Source organism: Protopterus annectens, chromosome 1.part0 (genome assembly GCF_019279795.1).
Source record: "Protopterus annectens isolate FY-2018-M chromosome 1.part0, PAN1.0, whole genome shotgun sequence".
NCBI lineage: Eukaryota > Metazoa > Chordata > Ceratodontiformes > Protopteridae > Protopterus > Protopterus annectens.
This window is the reverse complement of record NC_056725.1, coordinates 593,620,650-593,638,620: the sequence shown is the minus strand read 5'-3', so window position 1 is coordinate 593,638,620 and position 17,971 is coordinate 593,620,650. Positions and strand designations below refer to the sequence as shown.

At 43.5% G+C, this 17,971-nt stretch overlaps 1 protein-coding gene across 1 annotated transcript in view; it reads left to right on the top strand.

Moving 5' to 3' along the window:
- The window catches only part of RAB3GAP2 (RAB3 GTPase activating non-catalytic protein subunit 2), a 2,949,955-nt gene that overhangs the window by 988,215 nt on the left and 1,943,769 nt on the right, over window positions 1–17,971 (top strand). The window contains exon 9 of the mRNA XM_044061656.1: window positions 2,715–2,813. Coding sequence (XP_043917591.1) covers window positions 2,715–2,813 — 99 coding nt within the window. The remainder of the gene's footprint in view (window positions 1–2,714; window positions 2,814–17,971) is intronic.

Sequence of the window (17,971 nt, the reverse complement as noted above, 5' to 3'; positions counted from 1 at the left end):
GTTCTAAGTCCCAGAAATATTGGTAGAATTAGTGCAGTTTACTTACATGTATCCATTCACACAAGTGCAAACAACGTTCAGACTTTTATGAGGGTTCCCATTGTGAGTGGGAGAGCATCATGGTTCATTTCTGAACCCACTTCTTGTTCATACTGTTGATGGACTACGTTAACAAACTCAAAGTAGGGGACAGATCAACAAAGCTGCTGTATGCTGCCATTGTGGTATTACAAGTAGACTGAAGGGGTGTTCTACAGTCACTTGAGCCCCAGTTGCTCAAATTCCACACCTCCACTATCTTGCAACCAGGGACTCAAATGGCTGAAACTACGTCTGCCTAGTTCCCACAGTAGGTGCCCGAATTCTAGCTTGAGTTCAGAGATGCAGGTGTTGCACCAGACAGATGCAATAAGCAAGTGTTTGCTATATAGCAGGTAAGTGGGGAAGGTAGACTGGGGGTGGATTTTAGGTTAACTGGGTGACTGGAGAGGATTGGAAGGTTAGGTTTAGGGAGAGGAAGGAGACTGTAGATTTTAGGGAGTGATCAGAAGAATAAGAATAGGGTTAGGGAAAGGGAGGGGAATTTTAGGTTTAGGGATTGATCAAAAAGTGGCAGAAGGTTAGGTTTTGGGAGAGGAGGAGGACTTTTGGTTTAGAGAGTGATCAGGGGATTGCAGTTGAGGAGGAGAGAGGGATTTTAGGTTTTTAATACCAATCAGAAATTTAGGTTTAGGGAGTTGTTGAGAGTTTTTAGGGTTAAGATCAGGGTTGTAGGAGGGGATGGCTAGCCTTTGTTATCTTCACGAAGATCAAGTTTCTTAAGAGTTATGTCACTTGCCAACATGAACAAATGGCAACAGGGAAGTGTGTTTTGCGAATTAATGATACACAGGCACTTGTAGTAGAAGTGACTGAACATAAACTTCAGCAAATGATAGGGAAATGGAATGCAAAACTGAAGGCACATGAGATGAAACTGAGCGCAAACAAAACAATATCTTGGCAACAAAATGGGGAAATCAGAAGAAATTGAAAATTGAGATAGAGGGCTGCAGTAGTGGAACAGGTTAACAGCTTCAAGTATCTAGGATAGGGGTGTCAGTGGGTAGTGTATGACAGAAGATTACCAATGAACCTGAAAATTAAAGTGTACAGAACAGTGCTACAACCAGAACTTCTGCATGGTAGAGAAACCTGGCATTGAAAGCTAGAGCAATTGAAGCTAGAGGTGATGGGAATGAATTGCCTGAGATAGGTGGTAGGCTGCGTACTGTGGGACAGAGGAAGAAATTATGACATCAGAACAGAAGCCGGAGTAGCTTTAGCTGCAGGGAAGGTCAAAGAGAACAGATTATGGTGGTTTGGGCACATGTGTAGGAAAGCAGAAAATGACTGGGTGAGGAAATCTTGGGAGAGACAGGAAGGAAGGCAAGAGGGAATGATGATCAGTAAAGAAATGGATTGTGTGAGAGAATACCTGTAACAGGCATGTCTGTCAAACTAAGGAGGAGAGTGGCACTGAATTGAGAGAGGTGGCAGTAATTAACGCAATACCCTTGCCATATGTAGAAAGGGGGGGGGGGTGATGACAATGAGTGGTGCATCAGAGACTAAATCTGCTTGCTGAGAAATGCAGAGTAATGAATGTTGCTGAGGATGAGTCCTGTTTTGAGAGGAGATTGAGACAGGAACCTTGTAGGAAAGGGTTATAGCAAGATAGCCATTCTAATGAGTTGTTTAGTTAAGTTAAACTGTCTAAGTTTTAACATGCGGTTTAATTTTCACTTATGATGTCAGTGTGAGTCTGGAAGTTGAAGGATGTGTGAAATGCAGTTCTAAGGCATTAATATATTCTGTAAGGCAAAGCAGTAGTGCAAGCAGTTAGCATTGCAATTCCACAGTGCTAGGATCCGTGGTCTACTTCCCAAGTATGGTGCACCTTCATGCAGATTTTACACGTCTTCCCTCTGTTTACATGTGTTTTTGCTGTGGTCTCTGGATTCCTGTCACACCACACAGACATGAATAAAGGTGTCCTAGAGATGAGTAAATTGCTGATGTTCACATTTCTGTTGTATGAGTGTATGTGGTTGTGATGGACTGGTATCCTATACTGGACTTGTCCCTGTCTTATACTCATTACCTGCGAAGGTAGATTCTGCTTTCCTTGTACTCTAGTTTGAATAAGTTTTGTGAAAAATTTATTAATTTTTTTGGGGGGGGGGTGGGTTGTATCAGCCTGATCCAAGACTAAGCCTAGGACTGAGAAACATTTTGTTCATAGTTTTAATCTGGGAAGGGTGACAGAAGTATCAAAAATGTATTTCATAACACTGACGACTTGCTTTTATAAGGTAGACAGAACAATTTAAGAATCTTCTGTAAGGGCAGAAGTACTTCTCAGAGCATGTCAAATGCATTTTGTGTGTGAAGTTTCTACTGGCCATTTCTGTAAAGCCGTGTTTCTTTCATCCATGAAACAACCCCCAAAAAGGAATAATGGCATTCAGATGTACTTTTTTATTTGTTTGTTTGTTGAGTTTATTTTTGGTGTTGGAACTTGTGTTAAGTCTAATGATGCAGAAAATTTGAGTGTTCATTTATTTTTGTATTATCTATATTTGACTTCTTAAACATTTTCTTACTGGTGTGTGTATCCCAAATATGCCATTAAATATTGTGTTATAATTGTATTGTTTGCTTATGTGTTTCAGCCGCAGCATCTGGCAACGAAAATGTTCAGCCTCCACCTCTGACATATAAAAAGTGGGGACTGCAGGATATTGAAACAGTGATTGACCATGCTAGTGTTGGTAAGACTCACTGTCTTTGGTTTCTTTTGATTAATGAATGTATACTATGCTTACATGCAGTTAAGACTAAAAAAAGATAGAGATGGATACAGAGTAGCAACCACTAGCTCCTTTCATTGTGTCCATTTTCTTTGACCATCATATAGCGGCAATGATCAGAAAAGCCTTTTACTTGGTTCATGTCATTAAAAAGGAGGTTATTACCTCTCTATACTCCTCCCTCACTATGCCAGTAATTAAGTATAATGTCCCATTTGGTATGTACCTCTCCAAACATCTGCACCAACTGGAAAGGCCACAGAAATACCTCACAAAGAGAATCCATGGTCTCTAAAATCTGTCCTATGTGGACAGGCTGAAATCACTGTCACTCTACTCTGTATCGTACAGATTGCTCAGAGGTGATCTGTGTCTTGCCTACAGGGCAGTCTTGGACCTTACCCTACGAGAGATGCTCCATATACGTAAGTCTAACATCTTGAGCATTACCTACTCGAAAGTCCTGAATTTAATATGCAACATCAACAAAACCTGCTAGAGTGACAGGTTTGCCTCCCAGAGGCTGCCCCGTCTCTGGAATAGGCTTCCCATACACATCAAACAGAGTACCTCACTGACCCTCTTCAAGCGCAAACACGATGAGTGGATGGGAAAACACAAATTTGTCCCAGGGGTTCCACCTGTATCCCTCACTGACCGGGGCAGCAGGTGCTGATTGAGGTTTCTTTTTGTGGGTAAACTCTTGGCTAGGCTTGTAAGGGCCCCAGGGCCATTAGCCTAGTAATCTCCTTTGATAAGATTCTTCTAGTGTAAGAGGCTGTCTCATTGTTTGTCAAGTAGTAAAACTCCTCCCAATCAGGTAATGTTTCCAAGTGTTGCCCCCCCCACCAACCATCCAAATGGTACATGAATAATGCCTGTGATATATAAGGAAGAAATAAATTCTTTGTTGGTGTCCATGATTTCCTTTGGGGGGGGGGGGTTGTTAAAGTGAGCCGAGCCAGACTTGAAAGCCTAGAAAGTAGAGATTGCATCCTAGAAAGTGCTGATTTTATTGTGTTTAAAATGGACACATACCTCATTGGAGTTTGTAAGGAGATTGTGATGGCATCATTACCTGCCTGGTTCTAAAATTAGGGACATTCCAACTGTTAAAAGGATTAAGGCTAATTATGACAGCACCTTGCACCTTTGCGGGCTTCACCTCCTTCCCAGTGGAGTTGTCTTCACATTCCAAGATAAAAGTGAAAAAAAAAAAGTGGAATGTGTCTTTTCTGAGTGCCAGAAGTCTCAGCATAAAATGACTGATTTTTTTTTTTTTTACATTTATTTTTGTTTACTGGACAAGACCATCAGACACAAGTGTCCTTTACAGGGGTGACCTGAGAGCACTGTCATGGTAAGTGATTTGCACAGAGTCATTTAATAAGCAAATGGAGGTGGAAGGAATCAAGCTATGTGCTGAGAGCTCTACACTCCCCCCCTTCTAACTCACATCATCTGTTTGAACTCAAACCCATCTCCACTAACTTTATAAAAAATCTTGTCCAAACTTAAACCTTGCTCTAACGCTCCCGACAATATTCCCTCTTTCTTCCTAAAATGTGCTGCTGATGGCATTGCTCTCCCAGTCAGCATCATTATTAACCAATCTATAAAAGAATCATATGTCCCCAAACTCTGGCGCTCAGCTTATATTCTTCCTCTTCATAAAGGAGGAAAAAATACCAGCATCTCAAACTTTCACCCCATTGCTTTGCTGTCACCAATCTTTTAGAAAAATGCATCCACCTCCAACTTGTGCCTTTCCTGACCCAAAACAATCTTCTCACTCCTACCCAGCATGGCTTCAGTCCAGGCCATAGCACAATAACCGCTCTACTCTCTTTCCTAGAAACTGTCAATCAAGCCCAAGATTTAGGACACTTAGTTTCTACTGTTTTACTCGATCTGTCTAAAGCCTTTGATACTGTTTCCCACAAGCACCTTCTCTGTCATCTCTCAAACCTTAATCTCTCACATAATGCTTTATCCTAGTTCTCTAGCTATCTATCAGACACATCACAGGCAGTCAAATGGAAGAACTCCATCTTTTCCTTCCTAGCTGTCCCAACTGGCGTACCACAGGGATCTATCCTTGGGCCAATACTTTTTAACATCTTCATCAATAACTTTGACACGGCTATTCCTGATGCTAAAATCATTCAATACGCAGACGATTCAACCTTAGTCTGCTCTGCCTCAAACGTCTCTGAATTGCTGACTAAAACCCAAACTGCCTTCTCAACATCTGAAAATTGGATGCACCAAAACCACCTCTCTCTCAATGCAAATAAATCAAAGATTCTACAATTCCCTCCCACAAAGACCCTCTCCTACGATAAAAACAACTTCAAAGTCTATAGTCAAACCAACTCACCTATAGAAGTGGTCCCCTCTGCCAAACTACTTGGCATTACTGTAGTTGAACACCTCAAGTTTGATACTCTTATTCAACAAAATATTAAGAAAACCCACCAAGAGATAGGTGTGCTGTATAGGAATAATCACTTTCTCTCCAACTCTGGCCTCAACTTATCTTCTTCCTTCCTTATTGTACGGAGCCCCTCTCCTAACCAACCTGCCTCCTCTATCACCTCTAAACTAGAAAACTGCTACAACAAAATCTCTAAATTTGCCTCTAAATCTAAAAACACCACCCATCACTGCCTAACCCTACAATCCTTGAATTGGCTTGAACTCCCATACTACCTAGACTATCTCCACCTCATTACTGCATATAGACTCATAGTTCACTCAAAAAAATGTCCCGCTCTATCTAACACCCCCCCCCCTTATACACCCAACAGGGCTCTCAGATCTGATAATCAGAACTTAATTACTATCCATACACCTAAAAGTCCTGCTGGCCAACTTCTCCTATCTTTCTCACTAGGCAAAAATGGAATTCCCTTCCCTCCACACTAAGAACCATACTAAACTCAGAAAACTTCAAAACCCAACTATTCAAACACCTGTCCACTAAATGAAAATGTACCTGCCTTCACCTAACCTAATCAAAGGGGGGTTCTCTGTCTGTTTCCCAAGCTCTACAACTCATAGTTATCTTCCTATGAGCCTATTTAAGCTCTCAACAATTTATAGCTTCTCTCTAAGCTCTCAACAACTCCTACAGCTACCCTCACACAGCCCAACCTTGTAAATATTGTAAATAGCATTCTACTGTTGATGTGTGTATGTAAAGCGTATTTACATTTTCTTAAAAGGTTTGTATATTCATAGGTAGGCACTATGCTATCGGCCTGAGTGCCTGTTCCCTGGCTTACGCCACCCAAGAAAGTTATTTTCCTGTGCCACTGCCAAGCAGAGACACAGAAGTGATCCCCGGGGTGCATTTCCTATTTCCCATCCACTCATCAAGATTTTTCTTGAAGAGTGCTAATGAAGAACTTTGCTTGACATAGATGGGTAGCCTGTTCCAGAGTATAGGAAGTCTCTGGGACAGGAATCTATCCCTCCAGCATGTCCTTTTTATTGTGGTGACAAGGTTTAGGTCCCTAGAGCGTGTAGCTCGGAGGGATTGGGATTTCTTTAGGTGTAGCATGTCCAACAGCTCTGGGTTTGACATAGCTTTTTATGTTAGACAGAGATCACCTCAGAGTAGGCGATATGCTACGGAGTAAAGCTGGAGTTTTTTGAGACTGTCAGTGTAGGGCATCTGTTTGAGGCCAGTAATCCTCTTTGTGAGGTACTTTTGTGGCCTTTCCAGCTGCTGCAGATGTCTTGTGAGGTACATTTCAAAAGGGGCATTGTACTCTATAATGGGTCTAATGAGTGTTGAGTAGAGGGAAACAGTGACCTCTTTTTTCTTGGATGAGAACCCTTTTATGATGAGGTGTGCCACATAGAAGGATTTCTGATTACTGTGGAGATGTGACTATCAAAGAACAGACTACTGTCCACCTGGGTCCCAAGGTCTCTTATCACACATTCGGTGTTAAGTAGACTGCTGTCTGTGTAGTATTTCATGGGTACAGAGTTTTTACCAAAGGTGATGACAATGCACTTTTTGGCATTTACCAATGTAAACTGTTCCCACACCTAACACATCTGTTTTCCTCAAATTAAACTGTATGATCCCTACCTTCAAGCTTAATGAATTTAACTATGCATGATATTGAATGCATTTATGAGTAACTATTCTACATAATATTATCTTTAATATTAACTATCAGTTGTATCTAAATTGTATAATGCATCTTGGAGCTTTTCTCCCCGGGCCTCCACTGAAAATGGGTCAGTTCGGCCCAGTGGACTTCCCCGGTAATCAAACTGCAAATAAATAAATCTGGACAACAGGAAGCAGCTCATTAACAGATCAGGGCCCCTTATCCAGTCTGCTAACTGCCAGTTTTCGTCTGCTTGGAAGATGTTGATGTCTGCACTGTTACTGAAGAATGGTTTCCCTGCTTTCATTTTTTCAAAGCTAGTGGGGTAGGTGTGTTGATGTTTGTAGAGGAACACCTAAAAGGTGCGAGGCAAATAGAAAAAAAAAGAAATTCAGGCTTAAAACTTAATCTTACAGTAATTAATATCAGTAATAGTATATAGTTTTGCAGGAATGTACTGTATACCATCTCTTGTAGAACATCCATGTTTCCTCATTAAACTCCAGGATGTGAAAATTAATACAAATGCAATCCATACGAGCCTTTAACTACCCAAATATTTGGATAAACTACTCAAAATCAGATAAATAGTCCAAATATTAATTGACCTTGTTGATCAAAACCCCTTGGAACAAGCAGTATGAAATCCAGCTTAGGGTGGTATTGTGTTAGATATACTAATAAACCTAAACTTTTCTTTGCTCCCAACCCATCATCTTACCCACTAATTAATACAGGTTATATGATATGTAACCTAAGATTAAAATCAAATGCATTCATTATCCTTCCAGATCTCACCAATGGAAACTATGATGCAGTAAGTGCCATAGTTAAGAAAACAGACTGGGATGCTGTCAGTGCATTCTTTGATATTATTAACTTTTGAACCAATGAACTTATATTGGTAAGACAAAAATATACAGGTAAATTCAAAGGGAAACCATGATGGAATCTCACAATTAATAGTGTGTATAGTGGAGGAAAAAAGAAGTACTTCTTAGCATTCAACAGTTAACTGTGTCATAAAAACAAACCTGGATTAATAATATACAAAAACGACTTGCTTTTCATTGCATCTTCAATGTCTAACTATGGGGTCTTTTTTGCTTCAGCTTTGAAAGCAGTAATAAGGTGTGCTGTTCATTAGATCACAGTTGAAGTATTTCTTACTTTTGTGACCTCTTGTCAAGGTTTACCACTCACCTGACCTATCTTCAAAAGCAGCTTGGGTTCCTTTACCCTGGCGCAGTGCTCACCTACTGTAGAGCATATCTCAGAATCCTGGCATAAATGGGATGTTCACCTGGACCATCTTCAAAACTTTCTTGTCACAGTGTGCATATCTCAGTTCAGATGTCCTTCTATTCTCATGCGTGTTGCAGTATTCATAAGTGTAGGGAGGTTGCTACCTGCAGCACCGGACATCTGGCCAGAATACCACAGTCTTAGGAGCAGGGGTACATGCTACATTACTTGTCAGGTCCATAAACTGATGGCTATAAAAGTGACATCGGCACGTACCCCCTTCAGAACATTTCTGCCGCAGTGATCTGTGGACCTTCAGTCGCCAGCTATGGGACTCAGTTTGTTTATTTGTTTCGGCCATGTGATACAGATAAGTACCCCTTTGGGTTTTTTGTTTCCTTCTTATTGCTTTTCAAACGTACATGTCAGCTAAGAAGGGGAAGTGTGCTTGTGAAAAACAAATTCCACACAAGGATATGCATAATAAGTGTTTATTCTGTTTAGTTGAAGGCTATGACCATGCATCTTGCAATATTTGCAAGTCTTTTGTACCTAAAATGCTTTGCAGCCGTTTGGCTGCCTTAAAGCTTTATTTAGAAAACCAGAGGATCTGGCATCTAGTGTTAGGCATGGAGGGCGAGGTAGGTACCTCCAATGAGCCGCCTCGGACGAATGCCAAGAAAGTTAGGCCTGGTGCCCATGCTGAACCTCAGGAGTTTGGTAAGACTCTCGAGGCATTAGCCCAGGGTCACATCGGGCTCCCATTTCACAGCTAGAACCGGGAACCATGGTGGAAGCTGGTTCAGTGGACGTGCAGAGCATGTCCGCTGAGGTTGATCAGCCATCAACCCCTGATAGCGAAGGGGATCCACGGCTTGGGCATCGGTGGGGGCCTACTCGAGCCTTTCCATCCTCCTAGGTGTTGGCCTGTAAGTCAACTCATCCTTCTCCTCTAAAGAGGAAACAGAAATTAAAACATAGGAAACACAGAAAAGCTGAATCAGCTCCTGGATGGAAATTTTGTACCCAAAATCTTTTCAGGGTTTCTAGGCCCTCCAGTCTCAGGTACCTCTTCCAGCCTTTACACCTGTACAGGCTTTAGAGGATTCAGAAGAACTCTCTTCTTGTGATGAATCACTTACCTGTTGCTCCCAGATAGAATCCCCCAAGGATTTCATTACCCCTAAGGAGGAGGACTCTATTAGTCCTGAATCTCCAAGAGAAACATTTTCCTTTGGGCACACCATTTCTGTGATGAGAGAGTATTTTAAGTGGTAGGCCTCAGATGTCTCTGAAACAAAAAAGAGATACTTTTAGTTATTGCAGATGGACCAGCCCTGTCCATCTGCAGTTCCTTCCCTGCTTTCCAGCCTTTCATAATGTCTTTCTGGCTGCATCCCAGTCCCCTGACTGTCAGCCACCAGCTTCCAAACACCCAAATAGATTATAAAGTTCCTCAGGATACACAGTTCTTAGTCAAGAACCCTCCTGTAGACCCTGCTGTCATTGCAGTATCAGCAGATAAATCATCCAGACAGCTGCCCTCTACCTCTTCCAGTCTAGCCATCAGAGCCCTAAATTATCAAACTCACATGGCTAGATTTGTTTTAGATATCCTATCAAAAGCCTCTGCGTTGATTCCAGATGTACCAGACTCTCCTGCTAAGTCACAACTCTCTGCCCTGCTCTGTACCGCCTCTCAAGTGACCAGGCACTCCATAAAGTGCAGTTTAGATGCAGTAGAGGCATCCTCTAAATCTGCAGCCTCAGGTTCTGTCCTGAGGAGGTATTCTTGGGTGAGGTTACAGCCCCTTGCCATGGATGTCCAGATCAAATTTCTAGATGCACCTCTTGATCATAAGCCCATCTTTGGTGCGGCCACTGCAGAGCTCCTTAAATTCCTACAGGAAAAGGGCAAGGAGCTACAAAATTTAAAGCATTTGTTAGTCTCTCCTATTCCTATGTGTCATAGGAACTACCCTCAAAGGGCCACCTTTGTTAGGAGGCAATCATCTCATTATATAATGCCCCACAGGCTAAGGGATGGAGGCAGCCTAAAAGACACTCCAGTAATAAACAACCTTCCACCTCCACTCCAGCTCCCTTTCAGAGGCAGCCTGACCAGGATAGAGCCCCCTCCACTGTGACTCAAACTCGTTACCCAACTCCACTCCCTTATCCTTCAGCCTCACCCTTTCCTTACGCTCCTGGCGGAAAATAACCTCAGAGGCTTGCGTCTTTTCCATCATCCAAAAAGGATATTTTTATGACTTGGTGGACACTTCATCCCTTTTAGGGGACACCCCAACTGCCTACAAGTCAGCTTCATCTCTTTCCCCCAATTTTGTATCCATTCCAAACTCAGGGCACCATAGAAAGAGTACCTCCAGAACTGATAAACGGGGTTTTACTCCAGGATGTTTTTGGTTCCAAGAAAAGATGGCCCTTGGAGGCCACTTTTGGATTTGCCTGTACTCAGTCCATTCCTCAAGGTGCCTCCCTTCAAAATGCTGACCTTGCATCACCTCCTACCCCTCATCCCTCACCAAGCCTTCATGGTATCCCTGGATCTGAAGGATGTTTACCTTCATATTCCTGTTCACTCCAGCTACAGGAAGTTCCTACGCTTTTCCATGGGTTCCTTGCATTTTTAATTTTCTGCATTGCCATTTGGGCTTTCCGCAGCCCCCAAAGTATTCACAAAGTGCCTAGCTCCAGTTATCACCCACTGCTGAGTGCAGGGCATTCAGATATATCCATACCTAGATGACCTCTTAATACTTAACCAGGATTGCCACACCCTCCTTCACCACCTAGGCATGGTGTCCAATACCCTGGCAAACGTACGGTTCACTGTGAACGAGGAAAATTGTCACCAGACACCCACCCAAGACCTGGTTTTCTTGGGATGCAGGATAAAAACAGACCAGATGGCAGTCTTCATTCCTTGCCAGAAGGTGGAAGCCGTCACACATTACCTCCAGACATTCCTCTCTCCAAACCTTGTCAGCCAGGGAATTCCTGAGGGGCCTAGGCCACATGGCATCCTTGAGATCTATGCTTCCCTTAGCAAGGCTGCATATGAGCAAATTTCATTGGGTGCTGAGGAATCTGTGGAACCAACATTCACACCCCCTGGATACTCCTCTACCTCTCCTCCCATGTCTGAAAAAAGAGCTGCATTGGTGGATTGTAGCCATATGCCTCAGTCAGGATTTATCTTATAGGTTCATAGATGTGTTGTAGGCTAATGACTCTGGAGCCTTTACAAGTCTAGCTCATAGGATTACCCTGGCATCGTGCCACCCAAGCTTAGTGTCCAGTGCCTCTGCCAAGTAGAGCCACTGGAGTGATTCCCGGGGTGAATTTTCTATTTCCCATCCACTCATCGAGATTTCTGCTGAAGAGGGCCAGTGAGGTGCTCTGTTTGACATGTATGGGAAGTCTATTCCATAGCATGGGCAGTGTCTCTGTTATGAACCTCTTCCTCCAGCACGTTCTGTTGATTGTGTTAATGAGGTTGAGGTCTCTGAAGCGTGTAGTGTGGAGGGATTGGGATTTCTTTAGATGTAGCATTTGTAACAGAGCTGGGTCAGAGATAGCTTTGTAAGTCAAGCAGAGATTGCCTCTAAGCAGGCGATATGAGACAGAGAATAGTTGGCGGTTTTTGAGTCTGTCCATGTAGGACAAGTGTTTAAGGCTGAAGATCCTCTTTGTGAGGTACTTTTGCGGCCTCTCCAATTGTTGCAGGTGTCTAGTGAGGTACATACCAAATGGAGAATTGTACTCTATGATTGGCCTAATGAGGGAAGAGTGGAGGGGAGATCATGATGACCTCTTCCTGGAAGCAGAACCCTTAGTAATGAGATGTGCCACATAGAAGAACTTTCTGACCACAGTGGCAGTGTTGTGGTCAAAAGAGAGGTTGCGGTCAACCTGTGTTCCCAGATCTCTCATAATGCCTTCTCTGTCCAGTGGACTACCGTCGATGTGGTAACTCATGGGAACTGGGTTTTTCCCAAAGGGGATGACTACTCATTTTTTGGCATTGAGCTTAAGGCCATGGTTCTGACACCAGTCACTGGTCTCACTGAGACCTTTCTGTAGGGTGTCAACATCACTTGGGGAGTTAATAGCTCCCATCTTGCAATCGTTGGTGAACTTTGTCAGCCAGAGTCCCTTCATGTTGGCCTGGACTTCGGATAAGTAGATACAAAACAGGAGAGGAGTCAGGACCAAACTCTGTGAGACTCCACTCATGACTGGTCAGCAATCTGACTTGGAGTCAGCTACTTTCACCCTCTGGGTTCTGTCTGCGAGTGAATTTGCAACCCACCTGGTGATATATGGGTTGATGGCTAGCTTAGTGAGTTTTTCTATGATTCCTGAGTGGGAAATGGTATCCAAGGACTTGGCCAGATCAAGGTAGGCTGTATGAACCACATTGCCTTCATCCACAGCTGTGGTGACTGACTCAAAGAAGTCAACCAAGTTCAGTAGGCATGATCTGCCCTTCACAAAACCAAACAGCAGTAATACTGGGTGCCTGGCAACCTACTGGTATTGTGATTGGTCCTTTTGGGGAGGGGGTAAAGTTGGCACTGAATCTGTCCGCCAGTATATTGGCAATATCTGTTGGCTCGGTGCAGGAGGTACCATTATGCAGTAGCTCAGAGCAAATCTAGGTATGGATATGGAGATTCTTTACATAACTATAGAAGGCCTTGTGGTTGTCTTTACTATCTGCTGCAATTCTGTTTTCATAGCTAGCTTTAGAGGATTTGATGAGGGATCTCAACTTTTGTTGAGGCTGATAAGGGAGTTTTTCCACTCTTGGGACTTCATCTTTTTCCGCATCAGTTTCCTCCTTCTGTTGTAGAGTTTGTGTATGGCAGGGGACCACCAGATTGGCTTCCTTTTTTTGGAGGAGAATGTCTTGGTTCTATTGGGCATGGCAAGATCCATGCATTTGTGTATGTGTTCATACAGTGCATTGGTGTATGATTCAGTGGTCATGCAACTATTCTCCATTTGCATGGGTGCCGTGAAGTTAGCCACCTCTGTTTTTAGGAGCCCAAAGTTAGCTTTGGAGAAGGTTTTCATGGTGGCTACCTTTGCGGGGAAGGGGTGTGTGGGAGGGATGTGGATTTCCAGATTAGTTTGTGGTCAGATCTAACCAGGGAAGAGTTGACTATTGGTGTAGAGCAACAGTCGCTCATGTTAGTAATGACCAGGTTATGGATGTTGCTACCTCTAGTGGGGGTAAGAACGAGCTGGTCCAGGGCTTTGGAATTAATGAATTCCAGGAAACGTTGGGCAAGTGTATTGGTACATGAGTAGGTTTCCCAGTTAATGGAGGGGAAGTTGAAGTTGCCCAGTATGAGAGTGTTAGGTTGGACCCTAATATTCTCCAAGGTGCTTAGGAACGTGTAGTGTGAGTCTTGGGACATGATTGGGGACCTATAGCAGGCTACAACCTGAATCGCTGATGTTAGCTGCACCTGAAGTATTTCTGATGCATTGTGTTGGGCCGCCAGTCTGGAGGTGTGAACATCGTATATGAATATGGATACACCACTGCCTTTGGAGCTTCAATCCAAGTTCTGAGGCCGAAAGGTGTGGAATGAGTTATAGGTGCTTTCTGTTGCCTTGAACCAGGTCTCTGTTACAGCACAAATGTCAATGTCCTCCATTTTAAGGAGTGCTTCAGACGAGTGCATTTTGAGATTTAGACTTCTAACATTGAGCAGCATGACCCTCAGATCGCATTTGTTTGTAGCTGTTATGGCGCTAATTTAGTCTTTGGAACACCACCTAAAAAAGGCACTATCGGGGTGACAAGAGTCTTGGCCAGTATTCAGAAGCCCAGGGGTGACAGATGCAGGCCATCTCTGGCAAAGCGTCGAGGTCTGTCAGTCATGTCATCCCAGGCAGGCAAGTACTGGATCCCCTTAGAATGACACCAGAAACTTTGCCAGTTGTTGAAATCAATCATTTTCTGTGTGTACAGTGGTATCATTCTGGGTGATGGTAGGATGCTGTTCAGGGCTAGGGTCATACCTGCCTGGACTGCGTAATCTGAGAACTCCTCCATGTCTCTTTTCATGTAGTCCAGGGAGGTACGTCTCAGGTCATTCACACCCACATGTACAATGACAGTGTCATATTTGTACCTGTTATTGAGGGACCTGAGTGCGTGCATTATGTGGTGGATCCTGGCACCTGACAGGCAGCTGACTGTTACTTTCTCCTTATTCAACCTAGTGAGTGGGACATCAGTGTGCCTCACTATCGAGTCATCTGTGACTAGTGTGTTGGGCTTGCTGTTTTGCCTTGGGGGCTGTGGTTGAGTGACACACTGTTTAGGAGAGTTATGTGTCTCATGATTAGTGTTGTGTTGTGGTGGTCGAGTACATTTCTGCCGTGGAGGACTCTGCTGTTTGGGTAGATTTTTATTGAGAGCCTCCTCGAAGGTGAGTGTGTGGTTTGTGTTTTTATGTGAAGGCAGTGCTGGCGTGTGCACCAGCACTGCCTTTGCAGATTCCTCCACCCCCACAACACATCTTTAAAGATGCTTCAGACCTGGGTTGGGGAGCTGTCCTGCAAAACCACAACAAACAAAACAAAGTTCAGGGGGAGTGATTTTTCCTCAGACAAAGGGACCACATCAGTATCAAAGAGATGAGGGCACTTCTCCTAGCCTTGCACATGTTCCACCCAGTTCTCTTACCAGGCATCTTAAAAGTGGTCACAGACAATATGACTGACCTGTGCTATATCAACAAGTGGGGGGACAAGGTCCTACCCGCTCTCCAGCCTCGAAGTTCAGATTTGGTCCCTAGCAGCAGAATTGCACATTCACCTGCAAGCAGTGTACATTCATTCAGCAGAGAATGTGATGGCGGACACTCTCAGCAGAACCTCTGCACCCTCTCACGAATGGATGCTTCACAGGGAGGTGTTTTTGGATCTTATTCACAAGTGTGGTATTCCTCAGGCAGATCTGTTTGCCTCCTCCAGAACAGGCAGATGCCTCTGTTTTGCATAAGGGATCCACATCCACAGGCTTGGAGGGTGGATGCCTTTTCTTTTTCTTGGGTGGGGATGCATCTTTATGCCTTCCCCCCCTTCACACTGATTCATAGAGTCCTTCTGAAGATTCGGAGGGACAAACCAAAAATCCTGCTGGTGAGACTCCTTTGGCCAAGACAACATTGGTTTCCCCTTCTTCACCTGCTAGCCAAGGGCAATTACCACAGGTTACTCCACCAGTTAGACTTACTCAAACAAGACAGGGGGTCGCTCATACACCCTCAGGTGCTCAACCTCAGACTCACTCTGTGGGTGATAGAGCTCTGATCCCCTTCAGACACCTATATTCAGAGGACGTACTCAATGTCATGCAGGTGGCCAGAAAACCTAGTACCAGGAGAAAGTATCTGTCAGAATGGAAAAGATTCTCCAGGTGCTATCAAAAGAAAAAACAGGACCTCTTTCTTATTCCTGTACCTATGGGCCTTTCTTACTTGTGTGAGCTTCTACACTCAGGAATGACTTACTCTTCTGTTAAGGTACACATGTCAGCCATTTCCACCTGTCTCCCTTTGGTTCCTCCCTTGGCATCTAGATTAGAGGGAAAACTATTCTTAACAGGGGTCCTCCATATCCATACCCCCTCGAAAACTGATTATGCCTTCATGGGACCTTAATTTTGTCCTTGAAAAACTGACACTTCCACCTTTTAAACCAGCTCACTCAGCATCACTGAAACTATGTACTTGGAAAACAGTACTCCTGGTAGCCTTCACATGCACCAGGAGGGTCTCAGAAATTCAAGCCTTGATAGCTAACTCCCCTTACCTCATCTTCCATAAGGGTAGGGTCTCTCAGGACTAACCTCTCATTCATGCCTAAAGTGGTTAATGAACTGTCCTTGAATCAAGCCATTAACCTCCCTGTTTTTTTCCATCAACCTCAAAATCCATCTGCAAGAACCCTACATTCCTTGGATGTTCATAGACAGCTTAGGGTATTACCTGGACAAGACTAAATCCATTAGAAAGTCTGACCTGCTGTTTGTATCCTTTCACCCAAGGACCTTGGGGAAGGCAGTCTCTAAACAGACTATATCATCATGGATTTCTAAAGCTATCTCTGCCTGTTCTTCCTTTCATGGAAAGTTTTTAACTATCAATGTGAGTACACATTCCACTAGGGCAGCTGCCTCTTAAGCAGACTTTTTCAGGAGGGTGGACTACACTTACATACTGGAAGCGGCCACCTGGGCCTCAATCCATACCTTTACTAAGCACTACAAGCTAGACTTGGTCTCTAGAAACAGAACTGGGTTTGCTAGGTCAATTTTGCAGGGTCTCATAGACCAGGCCCCTCTTCCTAACTCCTAGGTTCATAACTAAAGCTTGGATACTCTCCCTACAGTTATGAATACTGCAACATGAGAATAGAAGGACATAGAATAGTTGTGTAAGAACTTAACATAACCTTAGATGTCCTTTTCTTTCATGTTGCAGTATTCAGTCCCACACTCCAACCCACTCTTGCTCTGTTTTGTCCATCTGGAGTGATTTTCTCTACCCTTTCTCCATCCAAACAGGGCTTTGTAACAGGCATGTACATTTATTGGGCTTCTTTGGCCTGGTGGCATATGTGGCTCTAAAAAGCTTCCTTTCCTTGCTTCCCAGGGGTACTACTGTATGAGGCAGTCATTTCTGAAGAAGGGGGTACGGGCAGACATCGCTTTTATAGCTGACGTCAGTTTATGGCCCTGTCAAGCAACGTAGCACATACCCCTGCTCCTAAGACTTTGGTATACTAGCTGGATGTCCGGTGCTTTAGGCAGCAACCTCCCTAGAGTTATGAATACTGCAACATGGAAGAGAAGGACATCTAAGGTTATGGTAAGTTCTTACACAACTATTCTTTTTCAGCACTGTTTGTAGCCCTTCACATCTTTACATTTCTGGCTTGGAACTCAGGTGGATAAGTACTCAGATGGGGACTTTTTTTTTCTTTTTTCTTTTTTATTAGATGTGTTTTGGGATGTGTTGTGGGTTTTCCCATATCATCTTTCTCTTATGTTTAGCAAGAACATGGGATAGTATGAGATGGTTAGCAGATCCCGTACAGAGAGACTACTACAGTAGTTGTGTTTTTTATTTCTTTATTTACACTTTGTTGACTGGGTGGGTCCCACTAGGATAGTAGTCTCCTTTCAGGGGAAACATGAGGGTTGTATTTCTACAGACTATGGGAGATTAGGCCAGGACATAAGGAAATTGTCACAGCTCTTTTTGATAAGTGTCATTGGATCTTCTACACCTATTTTGAGCTACTACCAACTCAGGCAGATGGGGCTTTGGCTTAACATATCATCCTTTATTACATTTGCCAGTAGTTTGTATCCAAAACTCTTAGCAGAGGACTTCCATTATGGTGCTAAGCTAATCAGCAGCATAGATTTCACTCCTCTTGCAACTAAAGAAAAGTTTGGAAAAAGTGAGAGATTTAATAAATTAAGGTTAATATCAGCATCTAAAGATCAGACACTAAAAATTTCACAATGAAAGGGAAGAAAAGACATGAGAGCAGTGTAGAAAAGAAGAACTCCAGGTGTGGGCAAGGAAGCGAGAGGTATCATGAAGAAAGAAATATGAGCCAACAGCCAGAGATGGATGTTTCAGATGTGCACAAGAAACTAGACAAAGCATATAATGTTAAAATGAG